Raw genomic sequence first — 24,525 nt, 5'->3', positions numbered from 1 at the left:
CTGAATTAGGGAATTTTCGTTGTTCCATTCTGCGTTTCACCCTGTTTTGCAGCGTGACCATGTTGAGAGAGCGCAGCAGAGATTAACAGTAAAGACAGGTGAATCGCATGTTGTGTATCCAGGCTTGTTTGTAGTGAAACGAGATCCAGCCTCGAGATCTGATTGCAGTAGGTGGTTCTCTCACAGCGCGGTATTGTACGGAGTGTTTCATTACCAGAGCTGCAGCCAGCCGGGAGCAGCGGGCAAGATTGTACTTCAAATCACTCGGATTATTAAACCCCCCGCAACAATTGAAATATTGAGGGGCCGTTCTCGTTTTGTTTGGAGGAGGTTCCTGCACCCTGCGGGTATGTTTAACTGGAGTAGTAGGGTTTCTATTACGCTGGCATCGCCGTGCGCCTCAGTAGGAGCAGTTTACTATAAYTTTGGGCTGGAGGTGGTTCGCTTCTYGCGAGTGAGACCAGTGCCGGCTCGTGTAGCCTAACCTAAAGCCCGCTACTAAACCTGAGACAGTTGGACAGCATCTCGGCGCAAAACGGACCTACAATTCTAAACGCAACCGGTTTCTTTTAGCACTTGACAACATCTGTATATTTTTGATATTGCCAAATATGAGGATTTTTGAAGACATTTAATTACGAGTATATCTTTAGGCTATTTGGGGAATTTATTTCCCAATAGTTTTATTTGTCTTTTTATTATACGCATCTGTTTTATTTTAATCTCTTATGAACTTTTTTTTCTCACTTTTTTGGAAACATTTTCTAACCCCTGCACTTGTTTTGGGAACACAAGAGCGCTCCTTGACGCGACATGAGGACTGTCGCCTGGCTGTCCGCACGGCATTGTCATTGTAATTTTCATGTGTCATGTCGATTGTCGGATGCCGGAGGACACGGGATGTCGTTTAGCATTTTGACAAACTGAAGGTTATGGGCTGGAACAAAACCAACTGAAGAACGCTATAGTAGCCTGAATGAGGGCAATTATGCTGGAGTCCCATATATTCTAGGGTTTTCATTCGCACACCAACTCATGGGGATTTAAATATATATATATATGTATATTCTAGCATACCATTTTCTTTTTTACGTTTTCCTTCTTTTTTTACTGGAACAATTTTAGGATGATGTTATATTGCTGCTCGAGCGCCTTGGAACTTTCGTTCACCTGCAGCTTTTTATTCGTGTTTTTACTGTTCCAAATGCCACAGTCCTCCTCGCCTTTAATTACAGGTAAGATAMATTGACTTTGCCTATTTAGTTTCAAAACATGTCAAGCAATTGACAAAAACAAGGAAAAAGCCCAAAAGSTATCCTATAGACCTAGAGGTAGGCTATTCACTTTTCCCGTTACTTCCCACTCGGCACAGACGTTAGCTCAATGTCTAACGTTAGTTGACAATTCAACCAAATGTAAATCAAAACTAACGTGAAATCAACGTTAAATCAACAACAAATGTCACAATGTCATTGGATTGACGTTAAAAGTTGAGTGAAAAAAACATGTTCTGTCGAGTAACTGGTACCCCCGGGCTCGTTTGAAACCTTATGACAGGAGCATTGGATTACCAGTATAATTTGCCCATCTACTGTTGTTTTGGAAACTCGCGTTGGGTCGTGCTGTCGAGGTCAGTATCCAAGTCACCTGGCGCCTTATCATCGTGCAAACATGATCATTTATTTCAGGGGAAAGAAAAACCCTGAAAAAAACCCTGAGTAGGCTACCATCAAATTCCCATGGCGTGTCGCTACCTGGTATTCAAAATATGCGGTATATCATTTGTCTATTGTTTTCCCTGCAGGACCCGGGTTGAACGCACCGTTTTCGTGGAAGAGGAAAGTTGTCTGGTTGTAGAAAGACAAATGCGCCCTGTCACTGTGCTCGGCTGCAAGAGGTGGATTTAGAGTAAACAACATTTATAGGGCTATTCATCTCTGCTTTATAAAAGAAGAAAAGCCTCATTGGATTGAGGCTAAAGTGTTGGGTTTCCCCACAATCACTTAAAACTGTGCTGGTTTAATTACACGCGAAGGTTGTAGGGTAGGGTACGCTACTGTCGGGGTAATTGCCCTGCTCCAATTCTCACAGAAACCACTTTGTCACCAAATTKTCCCCCCAACACTTTCCCTGGCTGCCACTACCCTGCTCAACTAAAAATGTTATGTCTCATCTAAATTAAGTCACTCTGACAAAAATATTCTGAGGTAAGCTGATCTAATATTTCGTCATTTAGAAAAAGTTATAGGCTATAGCCTATATAATAAAAATAAATTAGAAATATGAACTACTTATTTTAACGTCTACAAAATATACCTCACCGTTATGGCATAGCCGGTGCAATTCCCGGTAGGCCTAAAGAAAAAGCACAATTCGAATAYGGCGAGCCTGTCCATGACATATCTTCTCTGGGGCGTCTTGTTTCGCTGTTTTATCACGTCAATGAAGATGAAAAGGCGCGAATTTATTGCCTCTCTCCTCGCGCCCTTCTCAGGTACAGAAGCCAGCTGCGAGAACGAAGGAGAGGTGCTCCACATACCCAACATAACGGACAACCCGTGCATCACCTGCGTCTGTCTGGTGAGAACAAATCCCAATTCTTGCTAAATAACTTTCAAATGGTGTTAGGGCAGGTAATTGTTAGTTGACATTGAGCATCCCTATTTGTTGTTGGCACATAGGTTCCACGGAGGAGGAACAAAACTCAATTGTTGTGCGTAATTCTTGCCTCTGCGCTTGACTGAATAGCTTTATTAATATTCATATTGTGGCCTAATTMTGTATAGTCTATAGCCGAGTTGTAGGCCTAAGTGGGCAAATAGGCCTGTACTGTTTTTTCTATTAATCACAAAGAATGATGAATAATGTTTCAATAAGAGCAGTAGTCTAGCTATGTAATTATTTCCCCTCTAAGCCCACACTGGCTTTTAAACAAAATGGCATTGTTTGTTTAAAGACGCCCTTGTCTTTATGCTGACTTTGCCCCGAATGCCTGTTAAATCGAGGCTAACGTTACACATGTGAAAGGAGGCGTCTTTYCTGGAACATTTGCTCTTTGACCTCTGTCTCTCCTTGCTTTGAAGGTCATTGTTTTAGGGGTTGAGAATGCAAGTAAGAGGCTTTTCTGTCACCAGCAGCCAGATTCAATAATGCTCTCCCTCGCCTGTCTTTTTAGTCCCTCTTTAAGTGTCATGTGGTGAGGAAGTTTCTACAAATGTTATGTTTGACTTGCAGGGTATTTGCCCTATGTGAAACAGAGAAACAGTGTGTGTGTGCGTGCAAGGTTATATATTTATGTGTGCACTGTGCMCGCTACTGTGGCCGTGCTGCCTCGGCTGTTTCTAGTGGCTCTGATAGTCTCTTTGCTATGTCTCCCTYTGCTAACCACCTCCTTATCAGGCTTCCATCACTAGGAGCCCTGCTGAATGCTATCAGTCATCAGAGGGCCACGGCTAGCCTTTCATCTTGGCTCGTCCATCATGTCACTGGCCCCAGAGTGCCTCGCAGGGGAGGGAGGCCAGCCTGAAAGACACTTGTGTCGCCATGCTGTCTTTTAGGGGGGTTAACGGATTTTAAAGGGTGGGGGGTGAGCTGTCAGGGCTCTAGTGTCACTCACAGGCTCCCAGTTGCGGCGGAGTACTTGTTAATGGCCCTTCACTGGCGGAAACTGAGGCACACAGAGAAGCCATTCTTTTCGCCAGCCATCTCACAAGACGCAGGAATCTGCCTCCCGCTCGCTAAACATTATATACAGACAGCCAGGAGGCAGCTCTCGTTAACCTGTTATCTACTACTCTCCCTCGCTTTTTTCCTCCTCTTTCTCAGTAGCAGTGATTGATGAGCTCAGTGGGCTGACCAGTGATCTGCAAACATTTGGGAAGCCAAAGGTCCTTTCCTGTTCCAACCGCTCCACAAACATGGAGATCAATACTCACCGTGTACCTTTACAGTCTTTACCTCTGCCACTGGCGTTGTCAGTGTTGATATCTCTACACTCTTAGAAAAAAGGTGCTATCTAGAACCTTAATGGGTTCTTCAGCTGTCCCCATAGGAGAACCTTTGAATAACCCTTTTTGGTTGCAGGTAGAACCCTTTTTGGTTGCAGGTAGAACYCTTTTGTGTTCCATGCAGAACCCTTTCTACAGAGGATTCTACATGGAACCCAAAAGGGKTTTTATCGGGAACCAAAAAGGGTTCTCCTATGGGGACAGCTGAAGAACCATTTTGGAACCCTTTTTTTCTAAGAGTGTAGTCTAGAAGACACAATCCTCCTTTATTTTCCGCTCTCTTTCTCCATCCCCTTCAGTTCTCCCAGTGGTCTATAGAGCAAAGATGGTGTTAGAGAATCGCCAGAGCAGCTTTGCAATTGGACCTTCCAGGATACTTCTAATAGAGGGGTAGAGACAAAAAAAATATCCAGGCTGTATCACAACCGTCCGTGATCGGGAGTCCCGTAGTGCGGCGCACAATTGGCCCAGCGTCGTCCGGGTTAGGAGAGCGTTTGGCCCGGGGTAGGCTGTCATTTTAAAATAAGAATTTGTTCTTAATTGACTTTCCTTATTAAATAAAGGTTAAATAACAATAATACAGTACCAGTCAAAAGTTTGGACACACCTGTTAATTGAAATGCATTCCAGGTGACTACCTCATGAAGCTGGTTGAGAGAATGCCAACCGTGTGCAAAGGTGTCATCAAAGCAAAGGGTATCTACTTTGAAGAATCTAAAATATATTTTGATTTGTTTAACACTTTTTTTGGTTACTACATGATTCCATATGTGTTATTTCATAGTCTTGATGTCTTCACTATTATTCTACAATGTAGAAAATAGTAAAAATAATGAAAAACCCTGGAATGAGTAGGTGTGTCCAAACTTTTAACTGGTACTGTATATATGTTTTATTGTCACACACAAGATAGGTGCAGTGAAATCTGTTGTTTTACAGGGACAGCCATAGTAGTACGGCACAGGAGGTTGGTGGTACCTTAATTGGGGAGGATGGGCTCGTGTTAATGGCTGGAGCTGAATCAGTGGAATGGTATACAAATTCATCAAACACATGGTTTCTGTCCTCCCCTCAGCAGCCTCTACTGTAGTACGGCTCCCCTGGATTAAATAGGGTTAAGTGCTCCCCTGGATTAAATAGGGTTAAGTGCCTTGCTCAAGGGCGCATCGACAGATTTTCACCTTAACGGATCAGATATWCTAACTGCTAGGCTACCTGCCAGGACATAAAGAAGGATAGGACAACAACCATCTGAATTCAAAGAAAAGTCATGGAGCTAGTCTACCTATCGGAGCCAAAAGTTACATTCAGTTCATTCAGCACCATTCACTTTCTACTACTGGTGCAGGAATAGGCCTACTTCTTGGATAGGCTTGTGACTTCTCAGTGAAATGTATATATTGTTGCCCTTATCTTTTTTCATCCAGTTTTAAGCCACAACTGCTGCTCCTGTGGGGTTGCGACCTGTTTGTTTTGGAGGGAGGTGAAGGGTCACGAGGGCAAGGAATCCAGGTTTAAATAGGCCTTTGATTTGAGTGCTTCTCTGAAGAGCCTTTTAGTGATCTCTCCATCCTTCCATGAAAGACCGACGACACGGCGGCTGGCGAGCCTGTCAGCTTGTTTTGACATGCCCTCTGAGGTCAGAATGAGAGAGAGAGTGATAGTGGAAAAGATTGGGAGAGAGATTAGGAGGGAGGGAGAGAGAAATTATCCGWAGACCATGGTTTGACTGAACACATTTTGATTATCTGAAGTTGGCAAATGGAGACAGTGAAACTGACTGTGCTGTCGCCATCTAGTGATAATCTTTCCACAGCACATGACCATCATGTCAGGGATCAATGCATCTTACATACTCTACATATATMTTTTTAGATGGTCACATTAACCTATCAACATGTTATTACCCCTCAGGTCAAATATTTCTCTAGTTATTACAAGAGACTAGCAGTAGTCCAATAACAATCCCCAGACCACCCGTTGGCCTATTAGAAGCCATGACATACCACCAGTAGACCAGTAAGAAGCTTCAGAAAGTGCACGGTATGTTGAGTGTTTATGAGGCGTGGTGACCTGATTTGACCCCTGACCTTTGCTGAGAGAGGTCAAACCNTTGTTTTGGCATGCCCTCTGAGGTCAGGCTGAGAGATAGATGGAGGAGAGAGAGTGATAGTGGAAAAGATTGGGAGGGAGGGAGGGAGGGAGGGATTATACATAGACCATGGTTTGACTGAACACATTTTGATTCTCTGAAGTTGGCAAATGGAGATGGTGAAACTGACTGTGCTGTCGCCATCTAGTGGTCATCTTTCCACAGCACATGACCATCATGTCAGGGATCAATACATCTTACATACTCTACATATATCTTTTTAGATGGTCACATTAACCTATCAACATGTTATTACCCTTCAGGTCAAATATTTCTCTAGTTATTACACCAGAGACTAGCAGTAGTCCAATAACAATCCCCAGACCACCCGTTGGCCTATTAGAAGCCACGACATACCACCAGTAGACCAGTAAGAAGCCTCAGAAAGTGCACGGTATGTTGAGTGTTTATGAGGCGTGGTGACCTGATGTGACCCCTGACCTTTGCTGAGAGAGGTCAAACCTCTCCACACCACTTAGTGTTAATGGCTGCCGAGTGGAATGGCTCCAAAGCCCAACTAGGAAAGCACAGGTGTGGAGAGAAAACAAAGGATAAATACGGGACCTCAATGACACTAATGGAGATAACTGTGGCTGTCAAAAGACTAGACGCATAACTTATCACCACTCTTTCTATTTCTCTCTCTCACTCTGTCATCCTCTCTCTGTCCACCTCTCTGTCTCTCTGTCTCTGTCTCTCTCTCTCTCTCTCCACCTGTCAGACTTTCCAGTCATCATGTCTGATGGTATCTGTCTGCCCTTCTCTCATTCCCTCTATCTCTTTTTCTCTCACTTTCAATCCATCCCTTTATCTATCTGGCATCATATATCTCACTCTCAGACATATTTGTCTCAAACTGGCTGTTGAAAGTGCTCTGAAAATCTCTACGATTTAGGTCAGTGGTTTGGGGAGCGCTTTACAGAGACTATGTATGGATTCCATGTGCCTTCGCCTCTCGCCGGCCTTCTCTCGCCTTCACTGATGGCATCACCCAAACCAGCGTGGTTAGGGAACCAGTGAAGGCTCTCTGTAAATAAAACCGCCCAGTTTTATTTTAGTTATATGGTCCACGGTCAGGCTTTGAAGTTGACTCATTATACAGTCCAGTTTGGTTGCACTGAGTAAATGGGGACTATATAAAGGGAGTGTATAAAGCTAGTGGCAAAGTGATAATGGGTAAGCGAGTATATAAAGTGGGGTTGTATATAAATTGAGAAGAGAGAAAGAGAACATCTGCATAAAGTACATGTAACCAGAGTTCATTTTAGCCTGTAAAAAGGGAGTGTGTCGACAAAGAATGTGTAGGAGACTTTATAATGTGAATACACTGATGGCAATCAAAAAGCATCTTCTCTTTCTCTCCCTCCATCCCTCCGTCTCTTTCTTTCTCTCTTTCCTCCCCCCTCTCTCTTTCGATCTCTATCTCTCTACCTTCCCTCCCTCCCCCTCCCACCCTCCCCCTCTCCATCAGAAGGGGAAGGCAGACTGTAAACAGGAGAAGTGTCCCCTGGTGTCTGAGGACTGTGCTCTGGTGGTCAAACAGACAGGAGCCTGCTGTGAGAGATGCAAAGGTGAGCAGCACACACACTCTACTACTCTCATCACCATGAAAACATGAGGTCGAAGRTTAGGGGATGCATGTACTGTTCTGTAGTCTCAGCGAGACCAATATACTTGGAACTTTGTCTAGTGGAGTGAGTTAGGTCTATATCTGGATCTCTTTAGACGGTCATTGATGCTACCTGTAGGAGTGAGGGTGACGTGACCGCTTGTGTCCCACTGTAGAAGACTGTGTCCAGCTGCACTGGTCAACCTACTTATTTAACCACTACTGCCTCCTTGTGGAGGAATGAGGAATAGTTTTTCTTCCCACAGCACAATAGTTACTATGCGTGTGTATGTGTACTGTATCAGACCAATTGAAGATTCTGCTTGAGGGTAAATTGCTACATACACAAACACATATAGCTATTATTTTCCAGGCTTCTACTCACATAACCCACAAACATGTGACAGGCATACAGCGGATCGTATTTAAGTCTTCAGACCTATTCTTTCTCACAATGTTTGCCATTCTGCTTTAGGGTAAATTGCTACATACACAAACACATATAGCTATTATTTTCCAGGCTTCTACTCACATAACCCACAAACATGTGACAGGCATACAGCGGATCGTATTTAAGTCTTCAGACCTATTCTTTCTCACAATGTTTGCCAGCATCTCTCTCACACACACACACACACACACACACACACACACACACACACACACACACACACACACACACACACACACACACACACACACACACACACACACACACACACACACACACACACACACACACACACACACACACACACACACACACAGCTGCAGTGGTGGACTTCTCCTCTCTGGGACGGGTTGGGACCCGTTGGCGTTGGGGTTCAGCGTTGGGTTTATGGGGCACAGAAATAAACCTAGTTTACGAGCCGCTGCACCTCTCAACCTCCCAGACTAGGACTGCACTCATTCACCTCCCGGTCGGAACACACAGGAGTCGCGTAGTGTTGGGGTCACCTTGGACACGGTCCACAGGATTGACCACCTCATGATCRGGGGCGCGGTCCTTTGTTTGCGGTCAAGATTATACGAGACTAGAGTTAATTCAAATGAAAAGAGGTGGAGCTCGCTTAAGTCGACCATGGAAAGCCCCATGTTGTCATGGTGAACGGTATTAGTGCCTATTGTTCCTCCATTGTGGTTGACTTTGGGTTTTATTCATGACCATGTCTACATTTAGAACAGGAACTTGCTCGTGTCAGCACGAAAACCTCCCACTGTTCAAATACTTAATGCAATGGTTTTATCATAGGAATGGTTTTGCTGTGTTTCCAATACCAGACAACCCTATATCTGTTGAAATTGAAGAGCGTATTCATTTAGTCCCTTATTGACTGTGGGTGGTGTATCTGGAGCGTTGTGATTGCTCATAGTGGATCTCAGGCCCAGGCCCATTTCACATGGTGTTTTTATCATGCCCTTRGAATAGACCTGGACAGCTCACAACAACATGTTCTGGTATCTTGATACATCTATATAATGGATTGGGGTTGTCAGAGTGTGTGCATGCCTGTCTGTCTGTCTCAAGTGTCTGGATTGCACATATCTGACAGTGTCGAGACTACTAAACCTCACCATCACTATGCCAAATCATGACAATCAAAGAAAGGTCTTCCCARGCCATAGGGGGCACTATAGCCAGCTGGCTCTGACGGTGGTGGCAGACAGACTCCCTCCAGGCATCGCATACAGTGGATTTATAACCCTGTGTTAAATCTGTCTCAACACTTATGGTCTGGAGAGGCAAACAGCTCTATGTTCACACATGTGGTCCATTTAGTGCTCCCTGTAGACTTTTAGTTTCCACGAACTAGTAAACATTCACATCCAAGTTTGGAGTGCTAACTTTCTCTCTCTCTCTCTCACTCTCCCTCKCTCTCTCTATCCTTCCCCTTTCACTCTCTAGGTTGTCAGCTGGATGGAGAGTCCTATAATAGTTCTGTCTCCTGGACCAGCTCCCTCAAGCCCTGCATCTCTCGCCGCTGTCAGGTGAGTGTCACACAGAGAAATGAAAGAGAGAAAGGGAGGGTAAAAGACAGAGAGAGAGAGATGATGATGAGAAAAGTAAGTAGAGGGAATGTAAAGTAAATGACGGAGAGAAGGAAAGAGGGAGAACTAAGAGAGAGGCAGACAGGAAGAGGGAAAGAGAGAGGGAATGATAGAGGGGAGTGAGTGGAAAAGAGGCAAACAGACAGAGGGGGAGTGAGTGAAAGAGAGACGGGTGGAAAGGGAGAGAGAGATTAATGAAGAAAGGGAGAAAGATAAATGAGGATCTAGGGAAAGATAGACATACATTTAGAGTGGGAGGCTGAATGACGCAGACAGAGACACAAGAGTTGGAGAGGGAACGAGAGGTGAGGGAGAGAAAAAGAGACAGTGGACAGATAGCCAAGGGGTTGGAGGAAGAAGAGACATAAAGAGAAAGAAAGGCAGATGAAGTTGGGGGGGCTGAGAGAGAGAGAGAGCGAGTGAAGGAGAGGGATAGAAAGATAAAGGAGGATGATATATGTCTCAATATCTTTGGGAGAGGAGCCAGGTGAACTTGGCAGTACAGTCCACCCATCTGGTTCCAAGCCTTCCCAACCCAGTGTCTACCTCACAAGACTAACCCCACACGTCTCCTCAAAACACACTMAAACCACATGTACACCCAACCTCACTTACTGTATACACACCACACACTCACAGGGTCCCACAATACCACTTAAAACACAAAACACATGCACAGATCTGAACACTGTAAGTCAATGGCTGTCATTGTAAATATATATTAAGAATTTGTTCTTAACTGACTTGCCTAGTTAAATAAAGGTTAAATGTAAAAAATAAAACAAAATAAAATGGCAGTGGACACAGCTGTGTGAGGGAGTGTCAGCTCCAGCATTGGGGAGGTCCAGKCAAACTAAGCTATGTGTTAGTCTGCGTGTTGAAGGGTGGAGTGCGAAAAAAGCTGAGCTCCACACACCACTCATTTACTCCATCCCCAAGATACCCACGCAGAGGGAAAGGGAGGGGTGGTCTAACCAGTATCCAGACCTCACACACAAACAATGTGTTGAGGTCCCTAGTTCTAACACTCCTACTTCTAACAATCCTAGGGTATGTATAATACATGTCACTTCTATTGAACTAAACACATGGCAGACTACTGAGATCTGCCCAACAAGGGAGGTGTGTGCGTGTGTGTTTCTGAGCTTCAGTTGGTGGTTCTCATTGAATATCTTGTTGATTCAGGATATTTTTTCAGGTACATTTCCAGTGAGTGATCAGAGGTGTTCCAGTGTGTARAATAGATGCATGTGTGAGATGCAGAATGGTATGTCCCTATCTAATATCCTGCTTACGTAGTACATGCCTTACATAACTGAAACGGGATTCAAACCGCTAAGCAACCGAGAGACGAATTTGTCTAATACAGGAATGAGAGGTATGCAGCAGAATATTCACTGATGTACGTAGCCTAGGACTGGACATGTATGCTGCTGGGAATAYGTTGTAGGAAATTTGCTCGAACAATAATAAATAAACCACTGTTTTAATTGCTTCCTGGTTTTGACAGGAAGGTGTCGTAACTGAAGCGGAAGCACAATGTGTCGTCCACTGCAGGAACCCCAAGATTCACCCCAAGAAGTGCTGTCCAACGTGCCCGAGTGAGTGATTGTGTGTGTGTGCGTGTGTGTGAAAAAAGGAATACATCGATAATAAAGCTAACCTGTGTGTCTCTTCTGTTCCAGGCTGTATCTTGGAGGGCCGTCTGTACAAAGAGAGGGAAGAGTTTCACCCTGAGGGAAAACCCTGTATTAAATGCACCTGCACTGTGAGTATACACTGTATAGACATGCATGTCTCCAGTCCCCACAGTACAGTGGCTGGCCCCTCTGTGGTCCAAATTAGTTTGTCTTGGCTCTCAGGGGACTCACAGTGGTCATGCCCCCCCCCCCTCCTCCTCCCCTTAGTAAACAAACAGGGGAGGTGAGTGAGTAAACACATTGTGAGGTGTAAACACATTAACGCCTCAGTGGGACTAGTGTACACTGTATCTTGTACCAGCCGTTAATGAGGGCACACTGCTACAAGGCCAGGGGGAACTGTGACAACCATCTRGCATCTAGAGTAGTTGTGTTTGTGAGCTGTTGAAGGTAGTAATCCGGGTTTCACAGGTGCAGACAAAGGTACAAATTATATTGTGTAAGGGAAACGGTCATTAAGTGGAGATAAGTTGAGTAATGCATAAGAGCAGATGAATACAGCATTGTTTTAACGTCTATGTATATAGCTTCCTTATTCTTATTTTATTGTGGTATTTTGTTTAACTTTAGTTTATTTAGTAAATATTTTCTGAACTCTATTTTCTTAAAACTGCATTGTTGGTTAAGGGCTTGTAAGTAAGCATTTCAAGGTAAGGTCTACACCAGTTGGATTCGGCGCATGTGAGAAATAACAATTTGATTTGATATGCTGTGTTCTTTCAGGGAGGGCGGACCCTATGCGTCAGGGATGTGTGTCCTGTCCTCTCATGCCCCGCCCACCTGAGCCACACTCAGCCCGGACAGTGCTGTCCCAAATGCCTCGGTAACACTCCACTCTCATCAAATACCTCATAGGACTCTCTGATAGAAGTCTGGAGAACATATTCATATTTCATGAATTATTATTAAAACATCACACATTATTAAAACATCTTAACAGTCAGAATAATTATCATCAAGCTGATCTCTTGTTTTCTTTCACTCTCTCTCTCCGTCAGGTCAGAGGAAAGTGTTTGACCTGTCGATGGGGAGTTGTCTGTTCCACAGTGAGGTCTATGAGGACGGCACCTCTTTCAAGCACGACAACTGCACCACCTGTACCTGCAAGGTAAGAACTAACCAGGGAACCAGGCCCCAGAACTCTATTCAATTTATGTGCCATATCACCAAGTTACCATCAATAACTGACCCCTTCTCCTTCCCTCGTATCCCTCCACCTTCCCAGAATTCCACTGTGGTGTGTAGGAAGCGCTGCTCTCGGCCGGGCAGTTGCCATGGTGACCAGTGCTGTGAGGCGTGTCTGTCCTTTGTGAAGGTAGCGGAAGTGAAGTACTGCCGGGTTAGGAACAAGATCTACCGGGTGAGACTGTCTGGGACAACAAGTCCTAATGCTGCATCCTCGATATCAACTGGGAAAATRGAACCTTACCATTGCCTCAACATTCAACACTGATACTTATCCACCGCAGTTGTCCTCATTCTGACATTTATATGCATATTTATACAGCCGTTGATAAGTTGATTGATGTTGTGGTTGATTGGGTCCCTCTCTGCTTCTTCCTCTGCTCTAGGAGGGAGACATGTGGTCGTCTGTGAACTGCACCCTGTGTGCCTGTGTCAAGGGGGCCATCGAGTGCCAGCCAAAGCAGTGTGTGCCAATCACCAGCTGCCCCTCGGTGAGTGACAGGCTCAAGGCCCAATCTTTGTATTGCACCTTTTCATTCCAGGAATTTTTCAATTAATTGATGTGAATGACAACATCGATTAGAATAGACTTTAAAAAAAGAATCATGCTCACTCACTTTACCTATCACCTTAAAGCTGGAATCCTTAGCGGTGAAACTGCCACGTCCGTTTGCGATATTACTTCAACAAAGAAGTTACTTCAAACCCAGTTTTTCTCTTCATTGGACCCGTGATAGAACAGCAGAGTATGTCCTGAAAATAATTTTTACCACGATGCTGATTGCTCCTCTCCTCCGTTTCATCAACTAAATATAAACGAGAACAAATGCGCTGTGGCGGACAGTGTGGCTGTTTCACCATACGCAACTTACATGCACTTATGTTATGAACACTGCCTATATCTATAGGACATAGCCCTGGGGTCCCTCTGTTCTCCCTGAATCATCAACATGAGACACTTCACACTTCACCACGTCCCCTTCTATCTGGTCCCCCTCCCGCTGAGACAGACAGAGGCTTTCTACCATCCAGAGTTACTGTCTGTGACTAACCGCCACATGTTCAGGCCCTACACCCAAACAAGGGCACTGCGTTCATCCACCTCTGGCCTGCTCGCCTCCCTACCTCTGAGGAAGTACAGTTCCCGCTCAGCCCAGTCAAAACTGTTCGCTGCTCTGCCACACCCAATTTGGAACAAACTGCCCTCACGACGCCAGAGTTCAGCGGAGTCAATCACCACCTTCCGGAGAACACCTGAAACCCCACCTCTTTAAGGAATACCTAGGATAGGATAAAGTAATCCTTCTAACCCCCCCCCCCCTAAAAGAGTTAGACTGCACTTTGTAAAGTGGTTGTTCCACTGGATATCATAAGGTGAATGCACAATTTGTAAGTCGCTCTGGATAAGAGCTTCTGCTAAATGACTTAAATGTAAATGTAATGTTCAACCCACATGCGTGACGTGTTGTGTCACAGTAGCAGCAGGCTGGAAGCTGATTTAGGGTGGAGCGGTAAGGAGGAGTCAAAAACGATTCAGCTGGGCCAGAACAGTGTGAGTGGGCCAAGGCCACACCTGGTAACTTCCACAGTAACCATACTTCAGCTGTTAAGTTTTTTGGGCTGAGTAACAGTCCCAGTTCCACGGCGGTCACCTGTCTTGGGGTGATGTAGTAGATTCTTTGCATTCCAGCGACCAAATGATCAGTACTTATTCATACTGTCAGTGACCAGCATTCACACGGTTACAATGGTTACCTAGCCTTGACCTGTTATGGTCACATAGCGGTTGCTTGTTGCACGGTAATGTAGTGGTCATCTGTTCTTTCATACGTTCATATAGTCGACATTAAAGACTCGTTGTCATTCTTTTTTAAGCTAGCACCCCACATTCACATATACACCACGCCCGTATGGTTATGGAGCAGATAATGGTCACATAGTAGTATAATGGAACTGTCATACGGTCATTAGTCAGACAGTACAATTACAGTCAATATGGCTGCCTAGTCATGGATCCTAGTGGTCACACAGCACTGTTCACCTGTTATACAGTCATGTAGTATATCCCCTAACGGCCATCTGTGTTTGTGTCTTGGTCACTGAGTCATGGTCATCTGTCGTAATAGTCACATAACAGCCACTGAGACACGGTCACCTAGCGGTCAATTGCAATATAGATCTGGTCACATAGCGGTCACCTGTCATACAGTATCACAACATCACTCATCATACCTTCCTGGTGGTCATGTAGCGTTCACCTGTCACGCGGTCACAGTGCGGTCACCCATGTGTCTGCCCTCCGTCCATAGGAGACACTCCAGTCAGGTCTTTGTCTGGTGAGTTTGAGTGACAGTAAAGAAGAGCTTCCCTATATTTTATCTGAAAGCCAATCTCTCCATCTCTCAAAGAGCTTAAAGAGGGAGAGCCCTTTGTGCACTGTGATGGGGGTCAGGTGGGACCAGGGATGTGTGTGTGTGTGTGGGGGGGGGGGGGGTGTAAGGGATGAGACAGCCTGGGGCAAAGGTAGGGATAGAGTTCTCAAATGTGCACTCTGATGGAGGTTTGAAACGTACCCCCCACATCTCTCTTAGAAACACACACATACACCAGGCAGAGAGTATCAATTGTCTGTATCAATGTCTCACTGTCTGGCTGTCCATGTTTGACTGGTTGTATCTGTCTGTGTCTATGTGTGTGGGTATTAATGTGTAATGTGTCCAACTGTCCAGTTGACTGTCTGTCTCTTGCACTCTGACTGGCTGCTGCTGATCTCTCTCTATGTCTGTGTAACGGTCTGTCTGTCTCTTCTAAATAAGATCCTGAACAGGACAGGCTGCTGCCCGGTTGCATTGAAAGTGAGTAAGTTACTCTCCTCTGCTAGGGTCCTCACACACCTTTGTGGGTTGCATATTTCAGTTTTGTGGCGGTTGTTTCTTTCTTGGTCTTCTCTCAAATAGACATTTAGTCATGTTGTATTAAGCACAGATTTCTCATCAAAATACAAGAAAACAAGTTTGGATCAAATTGATGCCCATAATTAAACACACTCGCCTCTCTCTCTCCCTCCAATCACTTCTTCCAGAGCCAGGCGTGTGCACATGTATTCGGCGACCCCACTACAACCCTTCGACGGGCGCAACATTTAACTTCCAAGGAACCTGCCAGTATGTTCTAACTCGAGACTGTGGTGGCGCCCCTCTGGCGGGTTGGAAACAGCGCCGGCTCTGACTCTGGCTTCAACGGTGTGGTGAGGAACGATGCGAGGCGAACCCGCTCCTACTCCTGGACCCAGTCAGTGGAGCTGAGGATAGGAGGGCTGAGTCTCAGCCTGCACCAGCACCTRACGGTGAGGAGGAACGGCACACGCATCGCCCTGCCCTACCATGGCCCTGGGGTCCACATTGACCTGGATGGATACCTGCTCAAACTCACCACCATTGCAGGTTAGACAGGCTTCATGTTAACTTCATTGGAACCTAAAGGACACTGCTAAAGTGCATTTTAGCTCCTTTTTGAAGCATAACTCTCTTGTCTCTTTCTTTCTCCCTCCTTCCCCTCCCTCAGGTCTGGAGATCACGTGGGACGGGGACAGCTTCGTGGAGGTGGTGGCTGCTCCTCACCTGCGCGGTCGTCTCTGCGGCCTCTGTGGGAACTACAATGGACACAAGCGGGATGACACCATGGGCAGSGACGGCCTCTTCAAGTTCGTGGTGGATGAGTTTGCAGAGTCGTGGCGCATGGAGGGGAACGAGGTTTGTGCCCAGCCCGTCAGGAGGCCCACCTCGTACCTCTGTCCCGGCAGTGTAAAGGTCAGGTTCCGCGCTCACAGGGAGTGTCAGAAGCTCAAGTCCTGGGAGTTCCAGAAGTGTCACCGGGTGGTGGACTTTGCCTCCTTCTTTAGGTCAGTGGTTCTTGGAGTGTCTCAGSAATGTTGGGGAGCTTAATTTGTAATGAGATTTGTCYTAGAATCTGCAACATTTCCAATGCTCTTGTGACATTTTGTTCATATAGCAAACGTGATATTTGATTGTCTCCAATGTGCATAAAATGTCCAATGTTGTGTTGAATATGGAACCCTCTTAGTATGGAGATACATTTAATCCAGTTCATTCAATTTATTTCCAMATTTATTTGTCTTATCTCTCTCTCTTTCTCCCTCTGTCTCTCAAGGTCCTGTGTAACAGACATGTGTGAGTGTCCGGTGCATAAGAACTGTTACTGTGAGTCCTTCATCGCCTACAGTCGGGCCTGTGAGAGGGAGGGAGCCCCCGTCTACTGGAAGCCAGAGGCTGCCTGCATGGGTGAGTGACAGCACACACAGCCTATCACTAAACGTCATGGAACAGGGGACTCCCCCCACATTCAATTTGCTCAACAGAATTGATCGACGTATCTCTGAAATCCATTCATGTTAGGCGATCTGCAGTTMTGTCTAACCAACTCCCATCTTCTCAGCGACCCAGTGTAAACACGGAGCGGTGTACGACACCTGTGGCCCGGGCTGCACCAAGACCTGTGACAACTGGAATGAGATCGGGCCCTGCCACAAGCCCTGCGTGGCCGGCTGCCACTGCCCAGCCAACCTGGTGCTGTTCCAGGGCCGCTGCATCAAGCCCATAGCCTGCCCTGGCCGGTGACCCTAGTGCCCCAGGGGAAGGGGGCTGAGAGAGGGCCAAACAACCAACACTGCCTAGCACTCAGGGTCCATACCTGGGGGAGTGAGGAGTTGGGGGGACATGGGGGTGAGTGTGGGGTGATTAATGGATTTGCAGACAGGCAACGATGGACTGAAGGGATTCTCAGAAGACAGGTGGGTCAGGTAGAGGCCTCATCCACTCTGAGGGAGATAGATACCGGCCATCACAAACTGGGGTTTGGAACTCCACTGTYGGCTGCTCTTACTCGTCCAGCATTACCTTGTGTTTCCACAGGATGGCGCCCATGTTGTCATTCAAATGGGATAGGAACCTGGAGGGAAACATCACCCTTGTAGTTAAAAGAGGAAGAGAACCTTTGGGAAAGCCTTTGTGGCTACGCTTCTTTAGTTACTGGACACTCAAGGGACATTCATCCAGACTGTCATGGACCTTCAGGAAAAGGGTGGGGCTGGCTCTGTGTTGAGCCAATATGGCCTCAGTGTTTCACTCTGTTGCAGCACACAGACATTCAAAATCAGGAAACCAACCAATGCATCTTGAACAAGCATGTTCACCCTGCCAGCATAAGGGATAAACTCTACGATGAACATATTGAACAACCCCCAGGTCTCACTTGCATAAGATTATTTTATACTGTAAACTAACAAGATTTGTATAAAAAGAGATAGCTTTTTGTATTATTATTATTGTTATTTGTTTGTTGTTGATATTGTTAATTTATATAGTGATCAATTGATATGTTGTAGCAAGAGCCAGAATCAAAAATTTAATTTTGTTATAAATGATKTAAAGGGAAAAAAGCTATTTATGCGTTTGTGTAATTGTGTCTTGTGTGAAGAGAAATGCCCATATGTGACTCGGTTGTTGCAYCATCGCAGGGAAGAAACGTACTGTATTTTTAAATGCTCAGTGTACAGGTTGCTGTGTGTTGATTCTCAAACTGAAGGTGTTCCTCAAGACGTACATTTCACTTGACCTTGTAAGTTATTATTTAAGACCAGCAATATATAATTTCCATGAAACTCATCGCTGACTGTTTTCTTTCTTTATTTTGGTTGACTGATAAAAAGTTAATTCCAATTTAAATACATGTGCACACGTTAATAAACCTCAAAGCACATAAAACTAGAGATAGAAGCAAGAAGTCAACCACTTTGATAAATGTGGCAAGAGAGGTTGTACTGGGACAGTATGGGTCAGAAATAACACTGGATGCCAGAGAGACACAAATTGGAAATAGCATTAGCCATTCAAGTTCATGGATCCAAACGGCTGTGAAAACAAAACATTATATTACATTTGTATACCCATCGCTGTATACCCATGTCCCAGACACACAACAGCACCAGTTAAATACCATTTAAGCACCTTATGAACACACATCCCACTGGGCACAAACTGGTTGAATCAACGTTGTTTCAACGTAAATTTGTCAATGTATTGTAACATGGAATCTATGTGGAAAATATATTGGATTTGAAAAAACTATTGTTTTGRGGGTGAAATTTCAACCACAGGATTATGTCATCGTTGTAACCACTTTTGTGTAAAATATGTTGAATTTGTACCTTTGAAACAACGTCAGATCTTCAACGACATATCCACTATCAGAAGAAAAAAACAATAGGCTCAGCAGCACCTTCTGTTGGAGAGTTGATCTATATACAGCTATTCATTTGGTCTCCCATCCAGGGTTTTAACCAAGCCCATTCCTGCTAAGCTTTGATATTTGTCACCAAACATCAACATTTGAAGGAGAGTATCTTCTGATTGGATAGTTTCATCTGTGCCACTGACTTAGTCTGGCTTTAATTCCAGTTTGTCTACAAATGAATAATTGATATGTTGAATTCATGTCTCCATCTCAACCAAAAATCTAAGTTAAAGAATAGGACTAAATCACATCTAACTTTAAATGCACTTAAACTTTGATTTAGTCATATTCTTTCATTTTGATTCTTGGTTGACATAAATTCATGTAGACAAACTGGAATTAAAGCCAGACTAAGTCAGTGGCAAAAATGACACATCTCCTTCAAATGTTGATATTTGGTTGTGTTGACAACCAAACACAATTCAATATCACTTTTGCAATACAGTAAATAGCCTATTAACTTGAGACAAATTATATGTTGGATTCACGTCTCCAACTGAACCAAAAATAAAAGTTAAAGAATAGGATTAAGCCAGTGGCTCAGATGAAACCATCCAAGCATTAGACACATCTCCTTTAAAATGTTGATATTTGGTTMTTTTGGAATACAGTAAATAGCATAAAGTTAAGGCTATTTTACAAACTAATGTAAAGGTATTTATTCAACCTTAAAATGAGTAACACACATCCATGGCCAAATTTTGAGGTTAGCCTACAGTAACTATAAATGTCTTCTGTAATAATAGAAAGCGTGCATGTTCCAAAATAGCATGCAAACACTGCMGGTTTGTGGTGATCTTCACAATTGCTATAATAATCTGCGCAGATTCTAGCGCGCTATTGGTCACTGTCACAACAGTTGCTAAATTAAACGATGTGATCCAATGCGACTGCTATCAATCCAAATCTGCTGAATCTATGGAACTAATGAAAAAACAAGTKGTCAATGTATAGCAGCTGTTACATTTTATGAGTAACTCAGTCTCATGAAAATAGACTTATATCTAAGTAAAAATAGATGTTCAGTGTCTGTATTCTAAAAAGTACTTGTTTTGCTTCTTTGGTACTTCTAAAAATGTCTACACTGGTCTGAAACTAGCCCAGTGATATATGGTTGGGAACTTTGGASAGTGATATATGGTTGGGCCAGTAACCAGGTTTCCATCCAACCTTTTTATGCGAGTAAAGTACATGTCGGATTTTTTTTTTAAATGCCACGACAGGCTTGATGGAAACAGCACATTTGTCGGTAAACTTTCCAAATGAAATACGCTAGACAAAGTGGGATCTTTTTGTGTCTGTAAAATGAATTATGCGAGAAATCGCGGTGGAAACGCATTTATGTGCAAATATTGATGTAATAACTGTCATATAGAAGTACATTTAGAGTCATGTGATATTGTGTGGTCCTCCCACTACGACTCAGGAAAGCTTGCAGTTTATTAGGCTATATGAAATAAATGATGATAAACTTCACAGGGTGGTGAAAGTGCACGGTGATGARCTTGATGCTCCTTWCCAATAAATATCGAGGGTCTTATTCTGGTGACATGATGATCGATCCTTGGCTGCCGTTTGACAAATACAAATAATCACGCTCTTATCCGTAATAATCTCATCATGTAGACTAGCCTACCTGCAAACTGTTGGCTAGAGCGCACGTGCAAAGACCAGAGATTCGCAATATAACGCAACATTAATTCTTTAAAAAAAACAGCAAATGCGACGGAAACCCATTTAACTTGTATTTAATGGTAATTAAATCGCAAAAGTTGTTTTTACGTGCACCACGTCATTACGCACAGACTGTTATACGCAACAAGTCAATGTGATGGAAACATCTTTGGTGGGAATGTGCACATATTGTTTTAATGCGGATTTTAGAATATTAGCATGAAAATCTGTCACCAATTGGATGGAAACCTAGCTATTGAGTGAGGCAGAATCAGAAAGTCAAATGATTGATGTGGAAATAGTAGAATATTAGCTATAAAGGGTATGGTGAACTCTAAGTACTGGGTGTTAGTTGCATTTAAAGGTTAGGTCAGAAAGGTGCTGTTAAAAGCAATGCAAAATATTTTCGGTGGAAACTGCTGAAAGTGTTGATATTACAATTAAACTAAAGTGCTTTGACATGTAAAGGATTGACCCAGGCTCATTTACATGTTACTGATATTTACCTGTTCACCAGAACAGAAACCGAAACTTTAGAAACTGATTTTACATAAAAAATATGAGTATGTCCTTTTGTATCATCTGTAGCTTAGTTCGATGTGAGCTGTATCCTGGCCTCTTGAAAGACTGATTTTGAAAGTGTCATGATACTGATAAAAACATGGAATGGGTGAAATGCTTTCAGTGCTTTCTTTTGATTTCCAGATAAATAGGGAAGATGGGGGTGATATRGTCCAAATAAGCCCCTCCCCTTGTGATGAAACAAGAAAACAACAAAGACTTGTGATACAAGTTGATACAACTAGGAGCTCTAACTACAGAAAATATGTACATGCATTCTAATATATATTCTTTAGCATGTTTTCATATGTAAAAGGATTTTTTTTMAACAAAACAAAATATACAGCTAATCAAAAATACACTATTAAATCTCCAGGTTGGCCGGCTTCACAGAGACATTAAAAAATACAATAAAACCAGACTTTACAGTTGGGTCGGTTACCACAGCAACGAAACAACGGAACCAGGCAAAGAGAAGAAAGAGGAGAGCAAGATGRTATAATAATGAGAGGTAGAAAGAGAGGGCAGGAGAGAGACTGGGGGCAGTTCAGTCATCATCACTGTCGCTGCCTGACTCGCTCAACTGGAGGTCATTCCCTGTGGACACACCAACACACACATTACTACATTGCAACCACCACCTACAGACTTCTATCAAGAGATAAATGATTAGTAGTAATCTCAACGTAGAGTGCTACACTGGCCCTACCATCCCTGGTACTCACTGAGCGTGTTCATCAGCTGGTTGCTGCCCTGTTGCCTGTCTGCTCCTCCATTGACCATGGGGTTGGGGGAGGGCTGGATGTGGGGGAGAGGGAGTTGGACAGGTTGAGGGGCGTCATGCTCCCTATCACTGCTGGAGCTGTCGTCYCCACTACCAGAGCCACTGGCAGAGTCAGATGAGCTGCTGCCGCTACTGCTGCTCATTTGTTCAATAACATCCACCTCCGCTCGCAGCTCTGTGCCAGGCCAGGATGGGGCGACAGAGGCAACAGAGTCAGTACACAGACAAAGTCAATAGAGAAACAASAATGWTCACTTAGTAAAAGTGGTGGCAACACATGAAGAGGCTCACCTCTCTTGATGTCATCTAGCTGGGGCTCAGGGGAGGGGTTGTCCTTGGAAGGGGAGGGGGAGGTCTTGGCCCCTGCACCAGGCTTAGTGGGGGCACGGAACTGTGCTTGAGGCTGGGTGGCAGTGGCACGCACCGACTGTTGCTCAATCCTGGCCTGGATCTTACTGCTGCCCTCCGCTCTGAAAAACAAAGTCAACAGCTGCACATCTACTGTCACAAATGATCTGCAAAACACATTTCTCCTAAAGGTTAATTGTTACTATGCATTTTTGAGACAGTGTTTTGGTTAACCCCTCACCTGGTTTTCTTGACCTGGATACTGCTGCTCAACTTCTCCAGCATGTACTCCCCAGTGTCATGATTGATGATAAGAACACAGTCTTTCTGATATGGCCGCTTATTCCCTTTGAATACTGTCATGGGTGGTGTAGAGCCCTACGAACAACACAATAACAAGTATCATGATCAAGTACACAGTTTGCTTTCATCTTTCTGAAGTGGAGTTATCAGAAAAAACTTTTGTCATTGTACAGCACAGGCAAAAGACCACAGTTGAGTAACAATGACTAAAAAACACCCACTCTTACTGGAATGTGAGGTAATGTGATGGTGACTTCCTCTCCTTTACCGACTTGCAACTCTCCCTCGCAGCTTGTGTCAATTGAAGCTGGTTTGAAATCATCTACAAGTGTGAAAGAGTGAGAAAGGCAATTGTCAGAAATACTACTTACCTGTCCAAAATTGTAATCAGTAACCTAACTTTTGGATTACGCAAACTCAGTAACGTAATCTGATTACTTTCCCCTTAAGAGGCATTAGAAGAAGTAAAAAAGGACCCATCAAATGCATTTGGTGTGTCATCATAGTGATCTGGAACAACCTTAAAACTTCTTCAGGATTGGTGGGTCCCCTGTGGGACGGTTGAGCTAACGTAGGCTAATGTAATTAGCATGAGGTTGTAAGTAACAAAAACATTTTCCAGGACATAGACATATCTGATATTGGCAGAAAGCTAAAATTATTGTTAATCTAACTGCACTGTCCAATTTACAGTAGCTATTACAGTGAAATAATACCATACTATTGTTTGAGGAGAGTGCACAATTTTGAACATGAAAAGTTACTAATAAACAAATTAGGCACATTTGGGCAGTCTTGAACATTTTTTAACAGAAATACAATGGCTCATTGGATCAGTCTAAAACGTTGCACATACACTGCTGCCATCTCGTGGCCAATATATAAATTGCACCTGGGCTGGAATAATACATTATGGCCTTTCTCTTGCATTTCAAAGATGATGGTACAAAAAAAACAAAAAAAACCTGGGGGGTTTTTCTTTGTATTATCTTTTACCAGATCTAATGTGTTATATTCTCCTACATTCCTTTACATTCACATTTCCACAAACTTCAAAGTGTTTCSTTTCAAATGGTACAAAGAATATGCATATCCTTGCTTCAGGGCCTGAGCTACAGGCAGTTAGATTTGGGTATGTCAAAAGAAAAAGGGCCCAWTCCATTAAGAGGTTTTTAATTTGCGCCTTTTTTCAGTACTGAATTGAATRTCATTGAGAAAACAGAAAGGTATTMATGTATTTTTTTGCAAACATYCTTTCTGAATTTAAAAGTAATGACCTAGCTAATGTACGCTACCTACGTTTTCAAAAGTATTTGTAATCYGATTACAATATTTYTTCTGGTAATGTACTATCGTACCGGATTAACGTTACCGTTAGTTTTTTGTGCTAGCTAACTAACAATAACTAGCTACATTGTTAGATAACRTTAGCTAGCTGACGAAGATAGTTAGCTAACGTTATCTAACTTACCAACTTGTCAAAAGGAGTGACTAAAGTTGGGTATAGTAAAATAAACGTAACATATTTACACATTTATATTTAATCAATAAAAATAGACTACTAACATCTGATGGTGTGAAATGATGATTTTGGCCTCTTCTCAAAGCTCTCTCCGAGCTTCAAAACATGTTCTTCTTTGTCCAAGAGCGGATTTGTACTCCCATTCATGACTATGCTAGAAGTTTAATATTCACATTTATTTAAATTATGCTGCGTTATAAAATTGAATGATAATAACGTAGTATATAAGATACTTCAGCTAGCTWTGCAGCTAGCTAAGCTATTTTGAAAAACAATCCCTACGTCACATGACCACTCCTTTTCCTGTTTGTTCCAGTGC

At 43.7% G+C, this 24,525-nt stretch overlaps 2 protein-coding genes across 3 annotated transcripts; one reads left to right on the top strand and one right to left on the bottom strand.

Annotated features, from left to right (window-relative positions):
• LOC111958998 (BMP-binding endothelial regulator protein) lies at positions 1-20,218 on the top strand. Its single transcript, XM_070437411.1, is given in 16 exon segments — positions 1-1,235; positions 2,495-2,580; positions 7,631-7,730; positions 9,675-9,757; positions 11,328-11,418; positions 11,503-11,585; positions 12,241-12,340; positions 12,516-12,625; positions 12,743-12,877; positions 13,089-13,192; positions 15,512-15,561; positions 15,785-15,908; positions 15,910-16,145; positions 16,267-16,603; positions 16,873-17,003; positions 17,158-20,218. Coding segments are annotated over 16 exon segments (2,061 nt in total). The 5' UTR covers positions 1-1,126; the 3' UTR covers positions 17,340-20,218.
• LOC111958887 (ELL-associated factor 1) lies at positions 18,391-24,525 on the bottom strand. 2 transcript variants are annotated; one of them, XM_023980207.2, is made up of 6 exons: positions 24,251-24,525; positions 22,912-23,006; positions 22,623-22,759; positions 22,325-22,503; positions 21,975-22,208; positions 18,391-21,846 (listed from the first exon to the last, which is right to left on the bottom strand). In XM_023980207.2, the coding sequence occupies exons 1-6, from the start codon at positions 24,351-24,353 to the stop codon at positions 21,797-21,799; spliced, it is 798 nt and encodes a 265-aa protein (XP_023835975.1). In that variant the 5' UTR covers positions 24,354-24,525; the 3' UTR covers positions 18,391-21,796. The 2 variants fall into 2 exon arrangements, with proteins under 2 accessions (XP_023835975.1, XP_023835974.1); XM_023980206.2 differs by having other exon boundaries at positions 22,906-23,006; positions 24,251-24,521.

The sequence above is a fragment of the Salvelinus sp. IW2-2015 genome, linkage group LG35 (genome assembly GCF_002910315.2).
Source record: "Salvelinus sp. IW2-2015 linkage group LG35, ASM291031v2, whole genome shotgun sequence".
In the NCBI taxonomy this organism is placed as follows: Eukaryota; Metazoa; Chordata; class Actinopteri; order Salmoniformes; family Salmonidae; genus Salvelinus; species Salvelinus sp. IW2-2015.
This window is presented reverse-complemented; position numbering and strand designations above follow the sequence as displayed.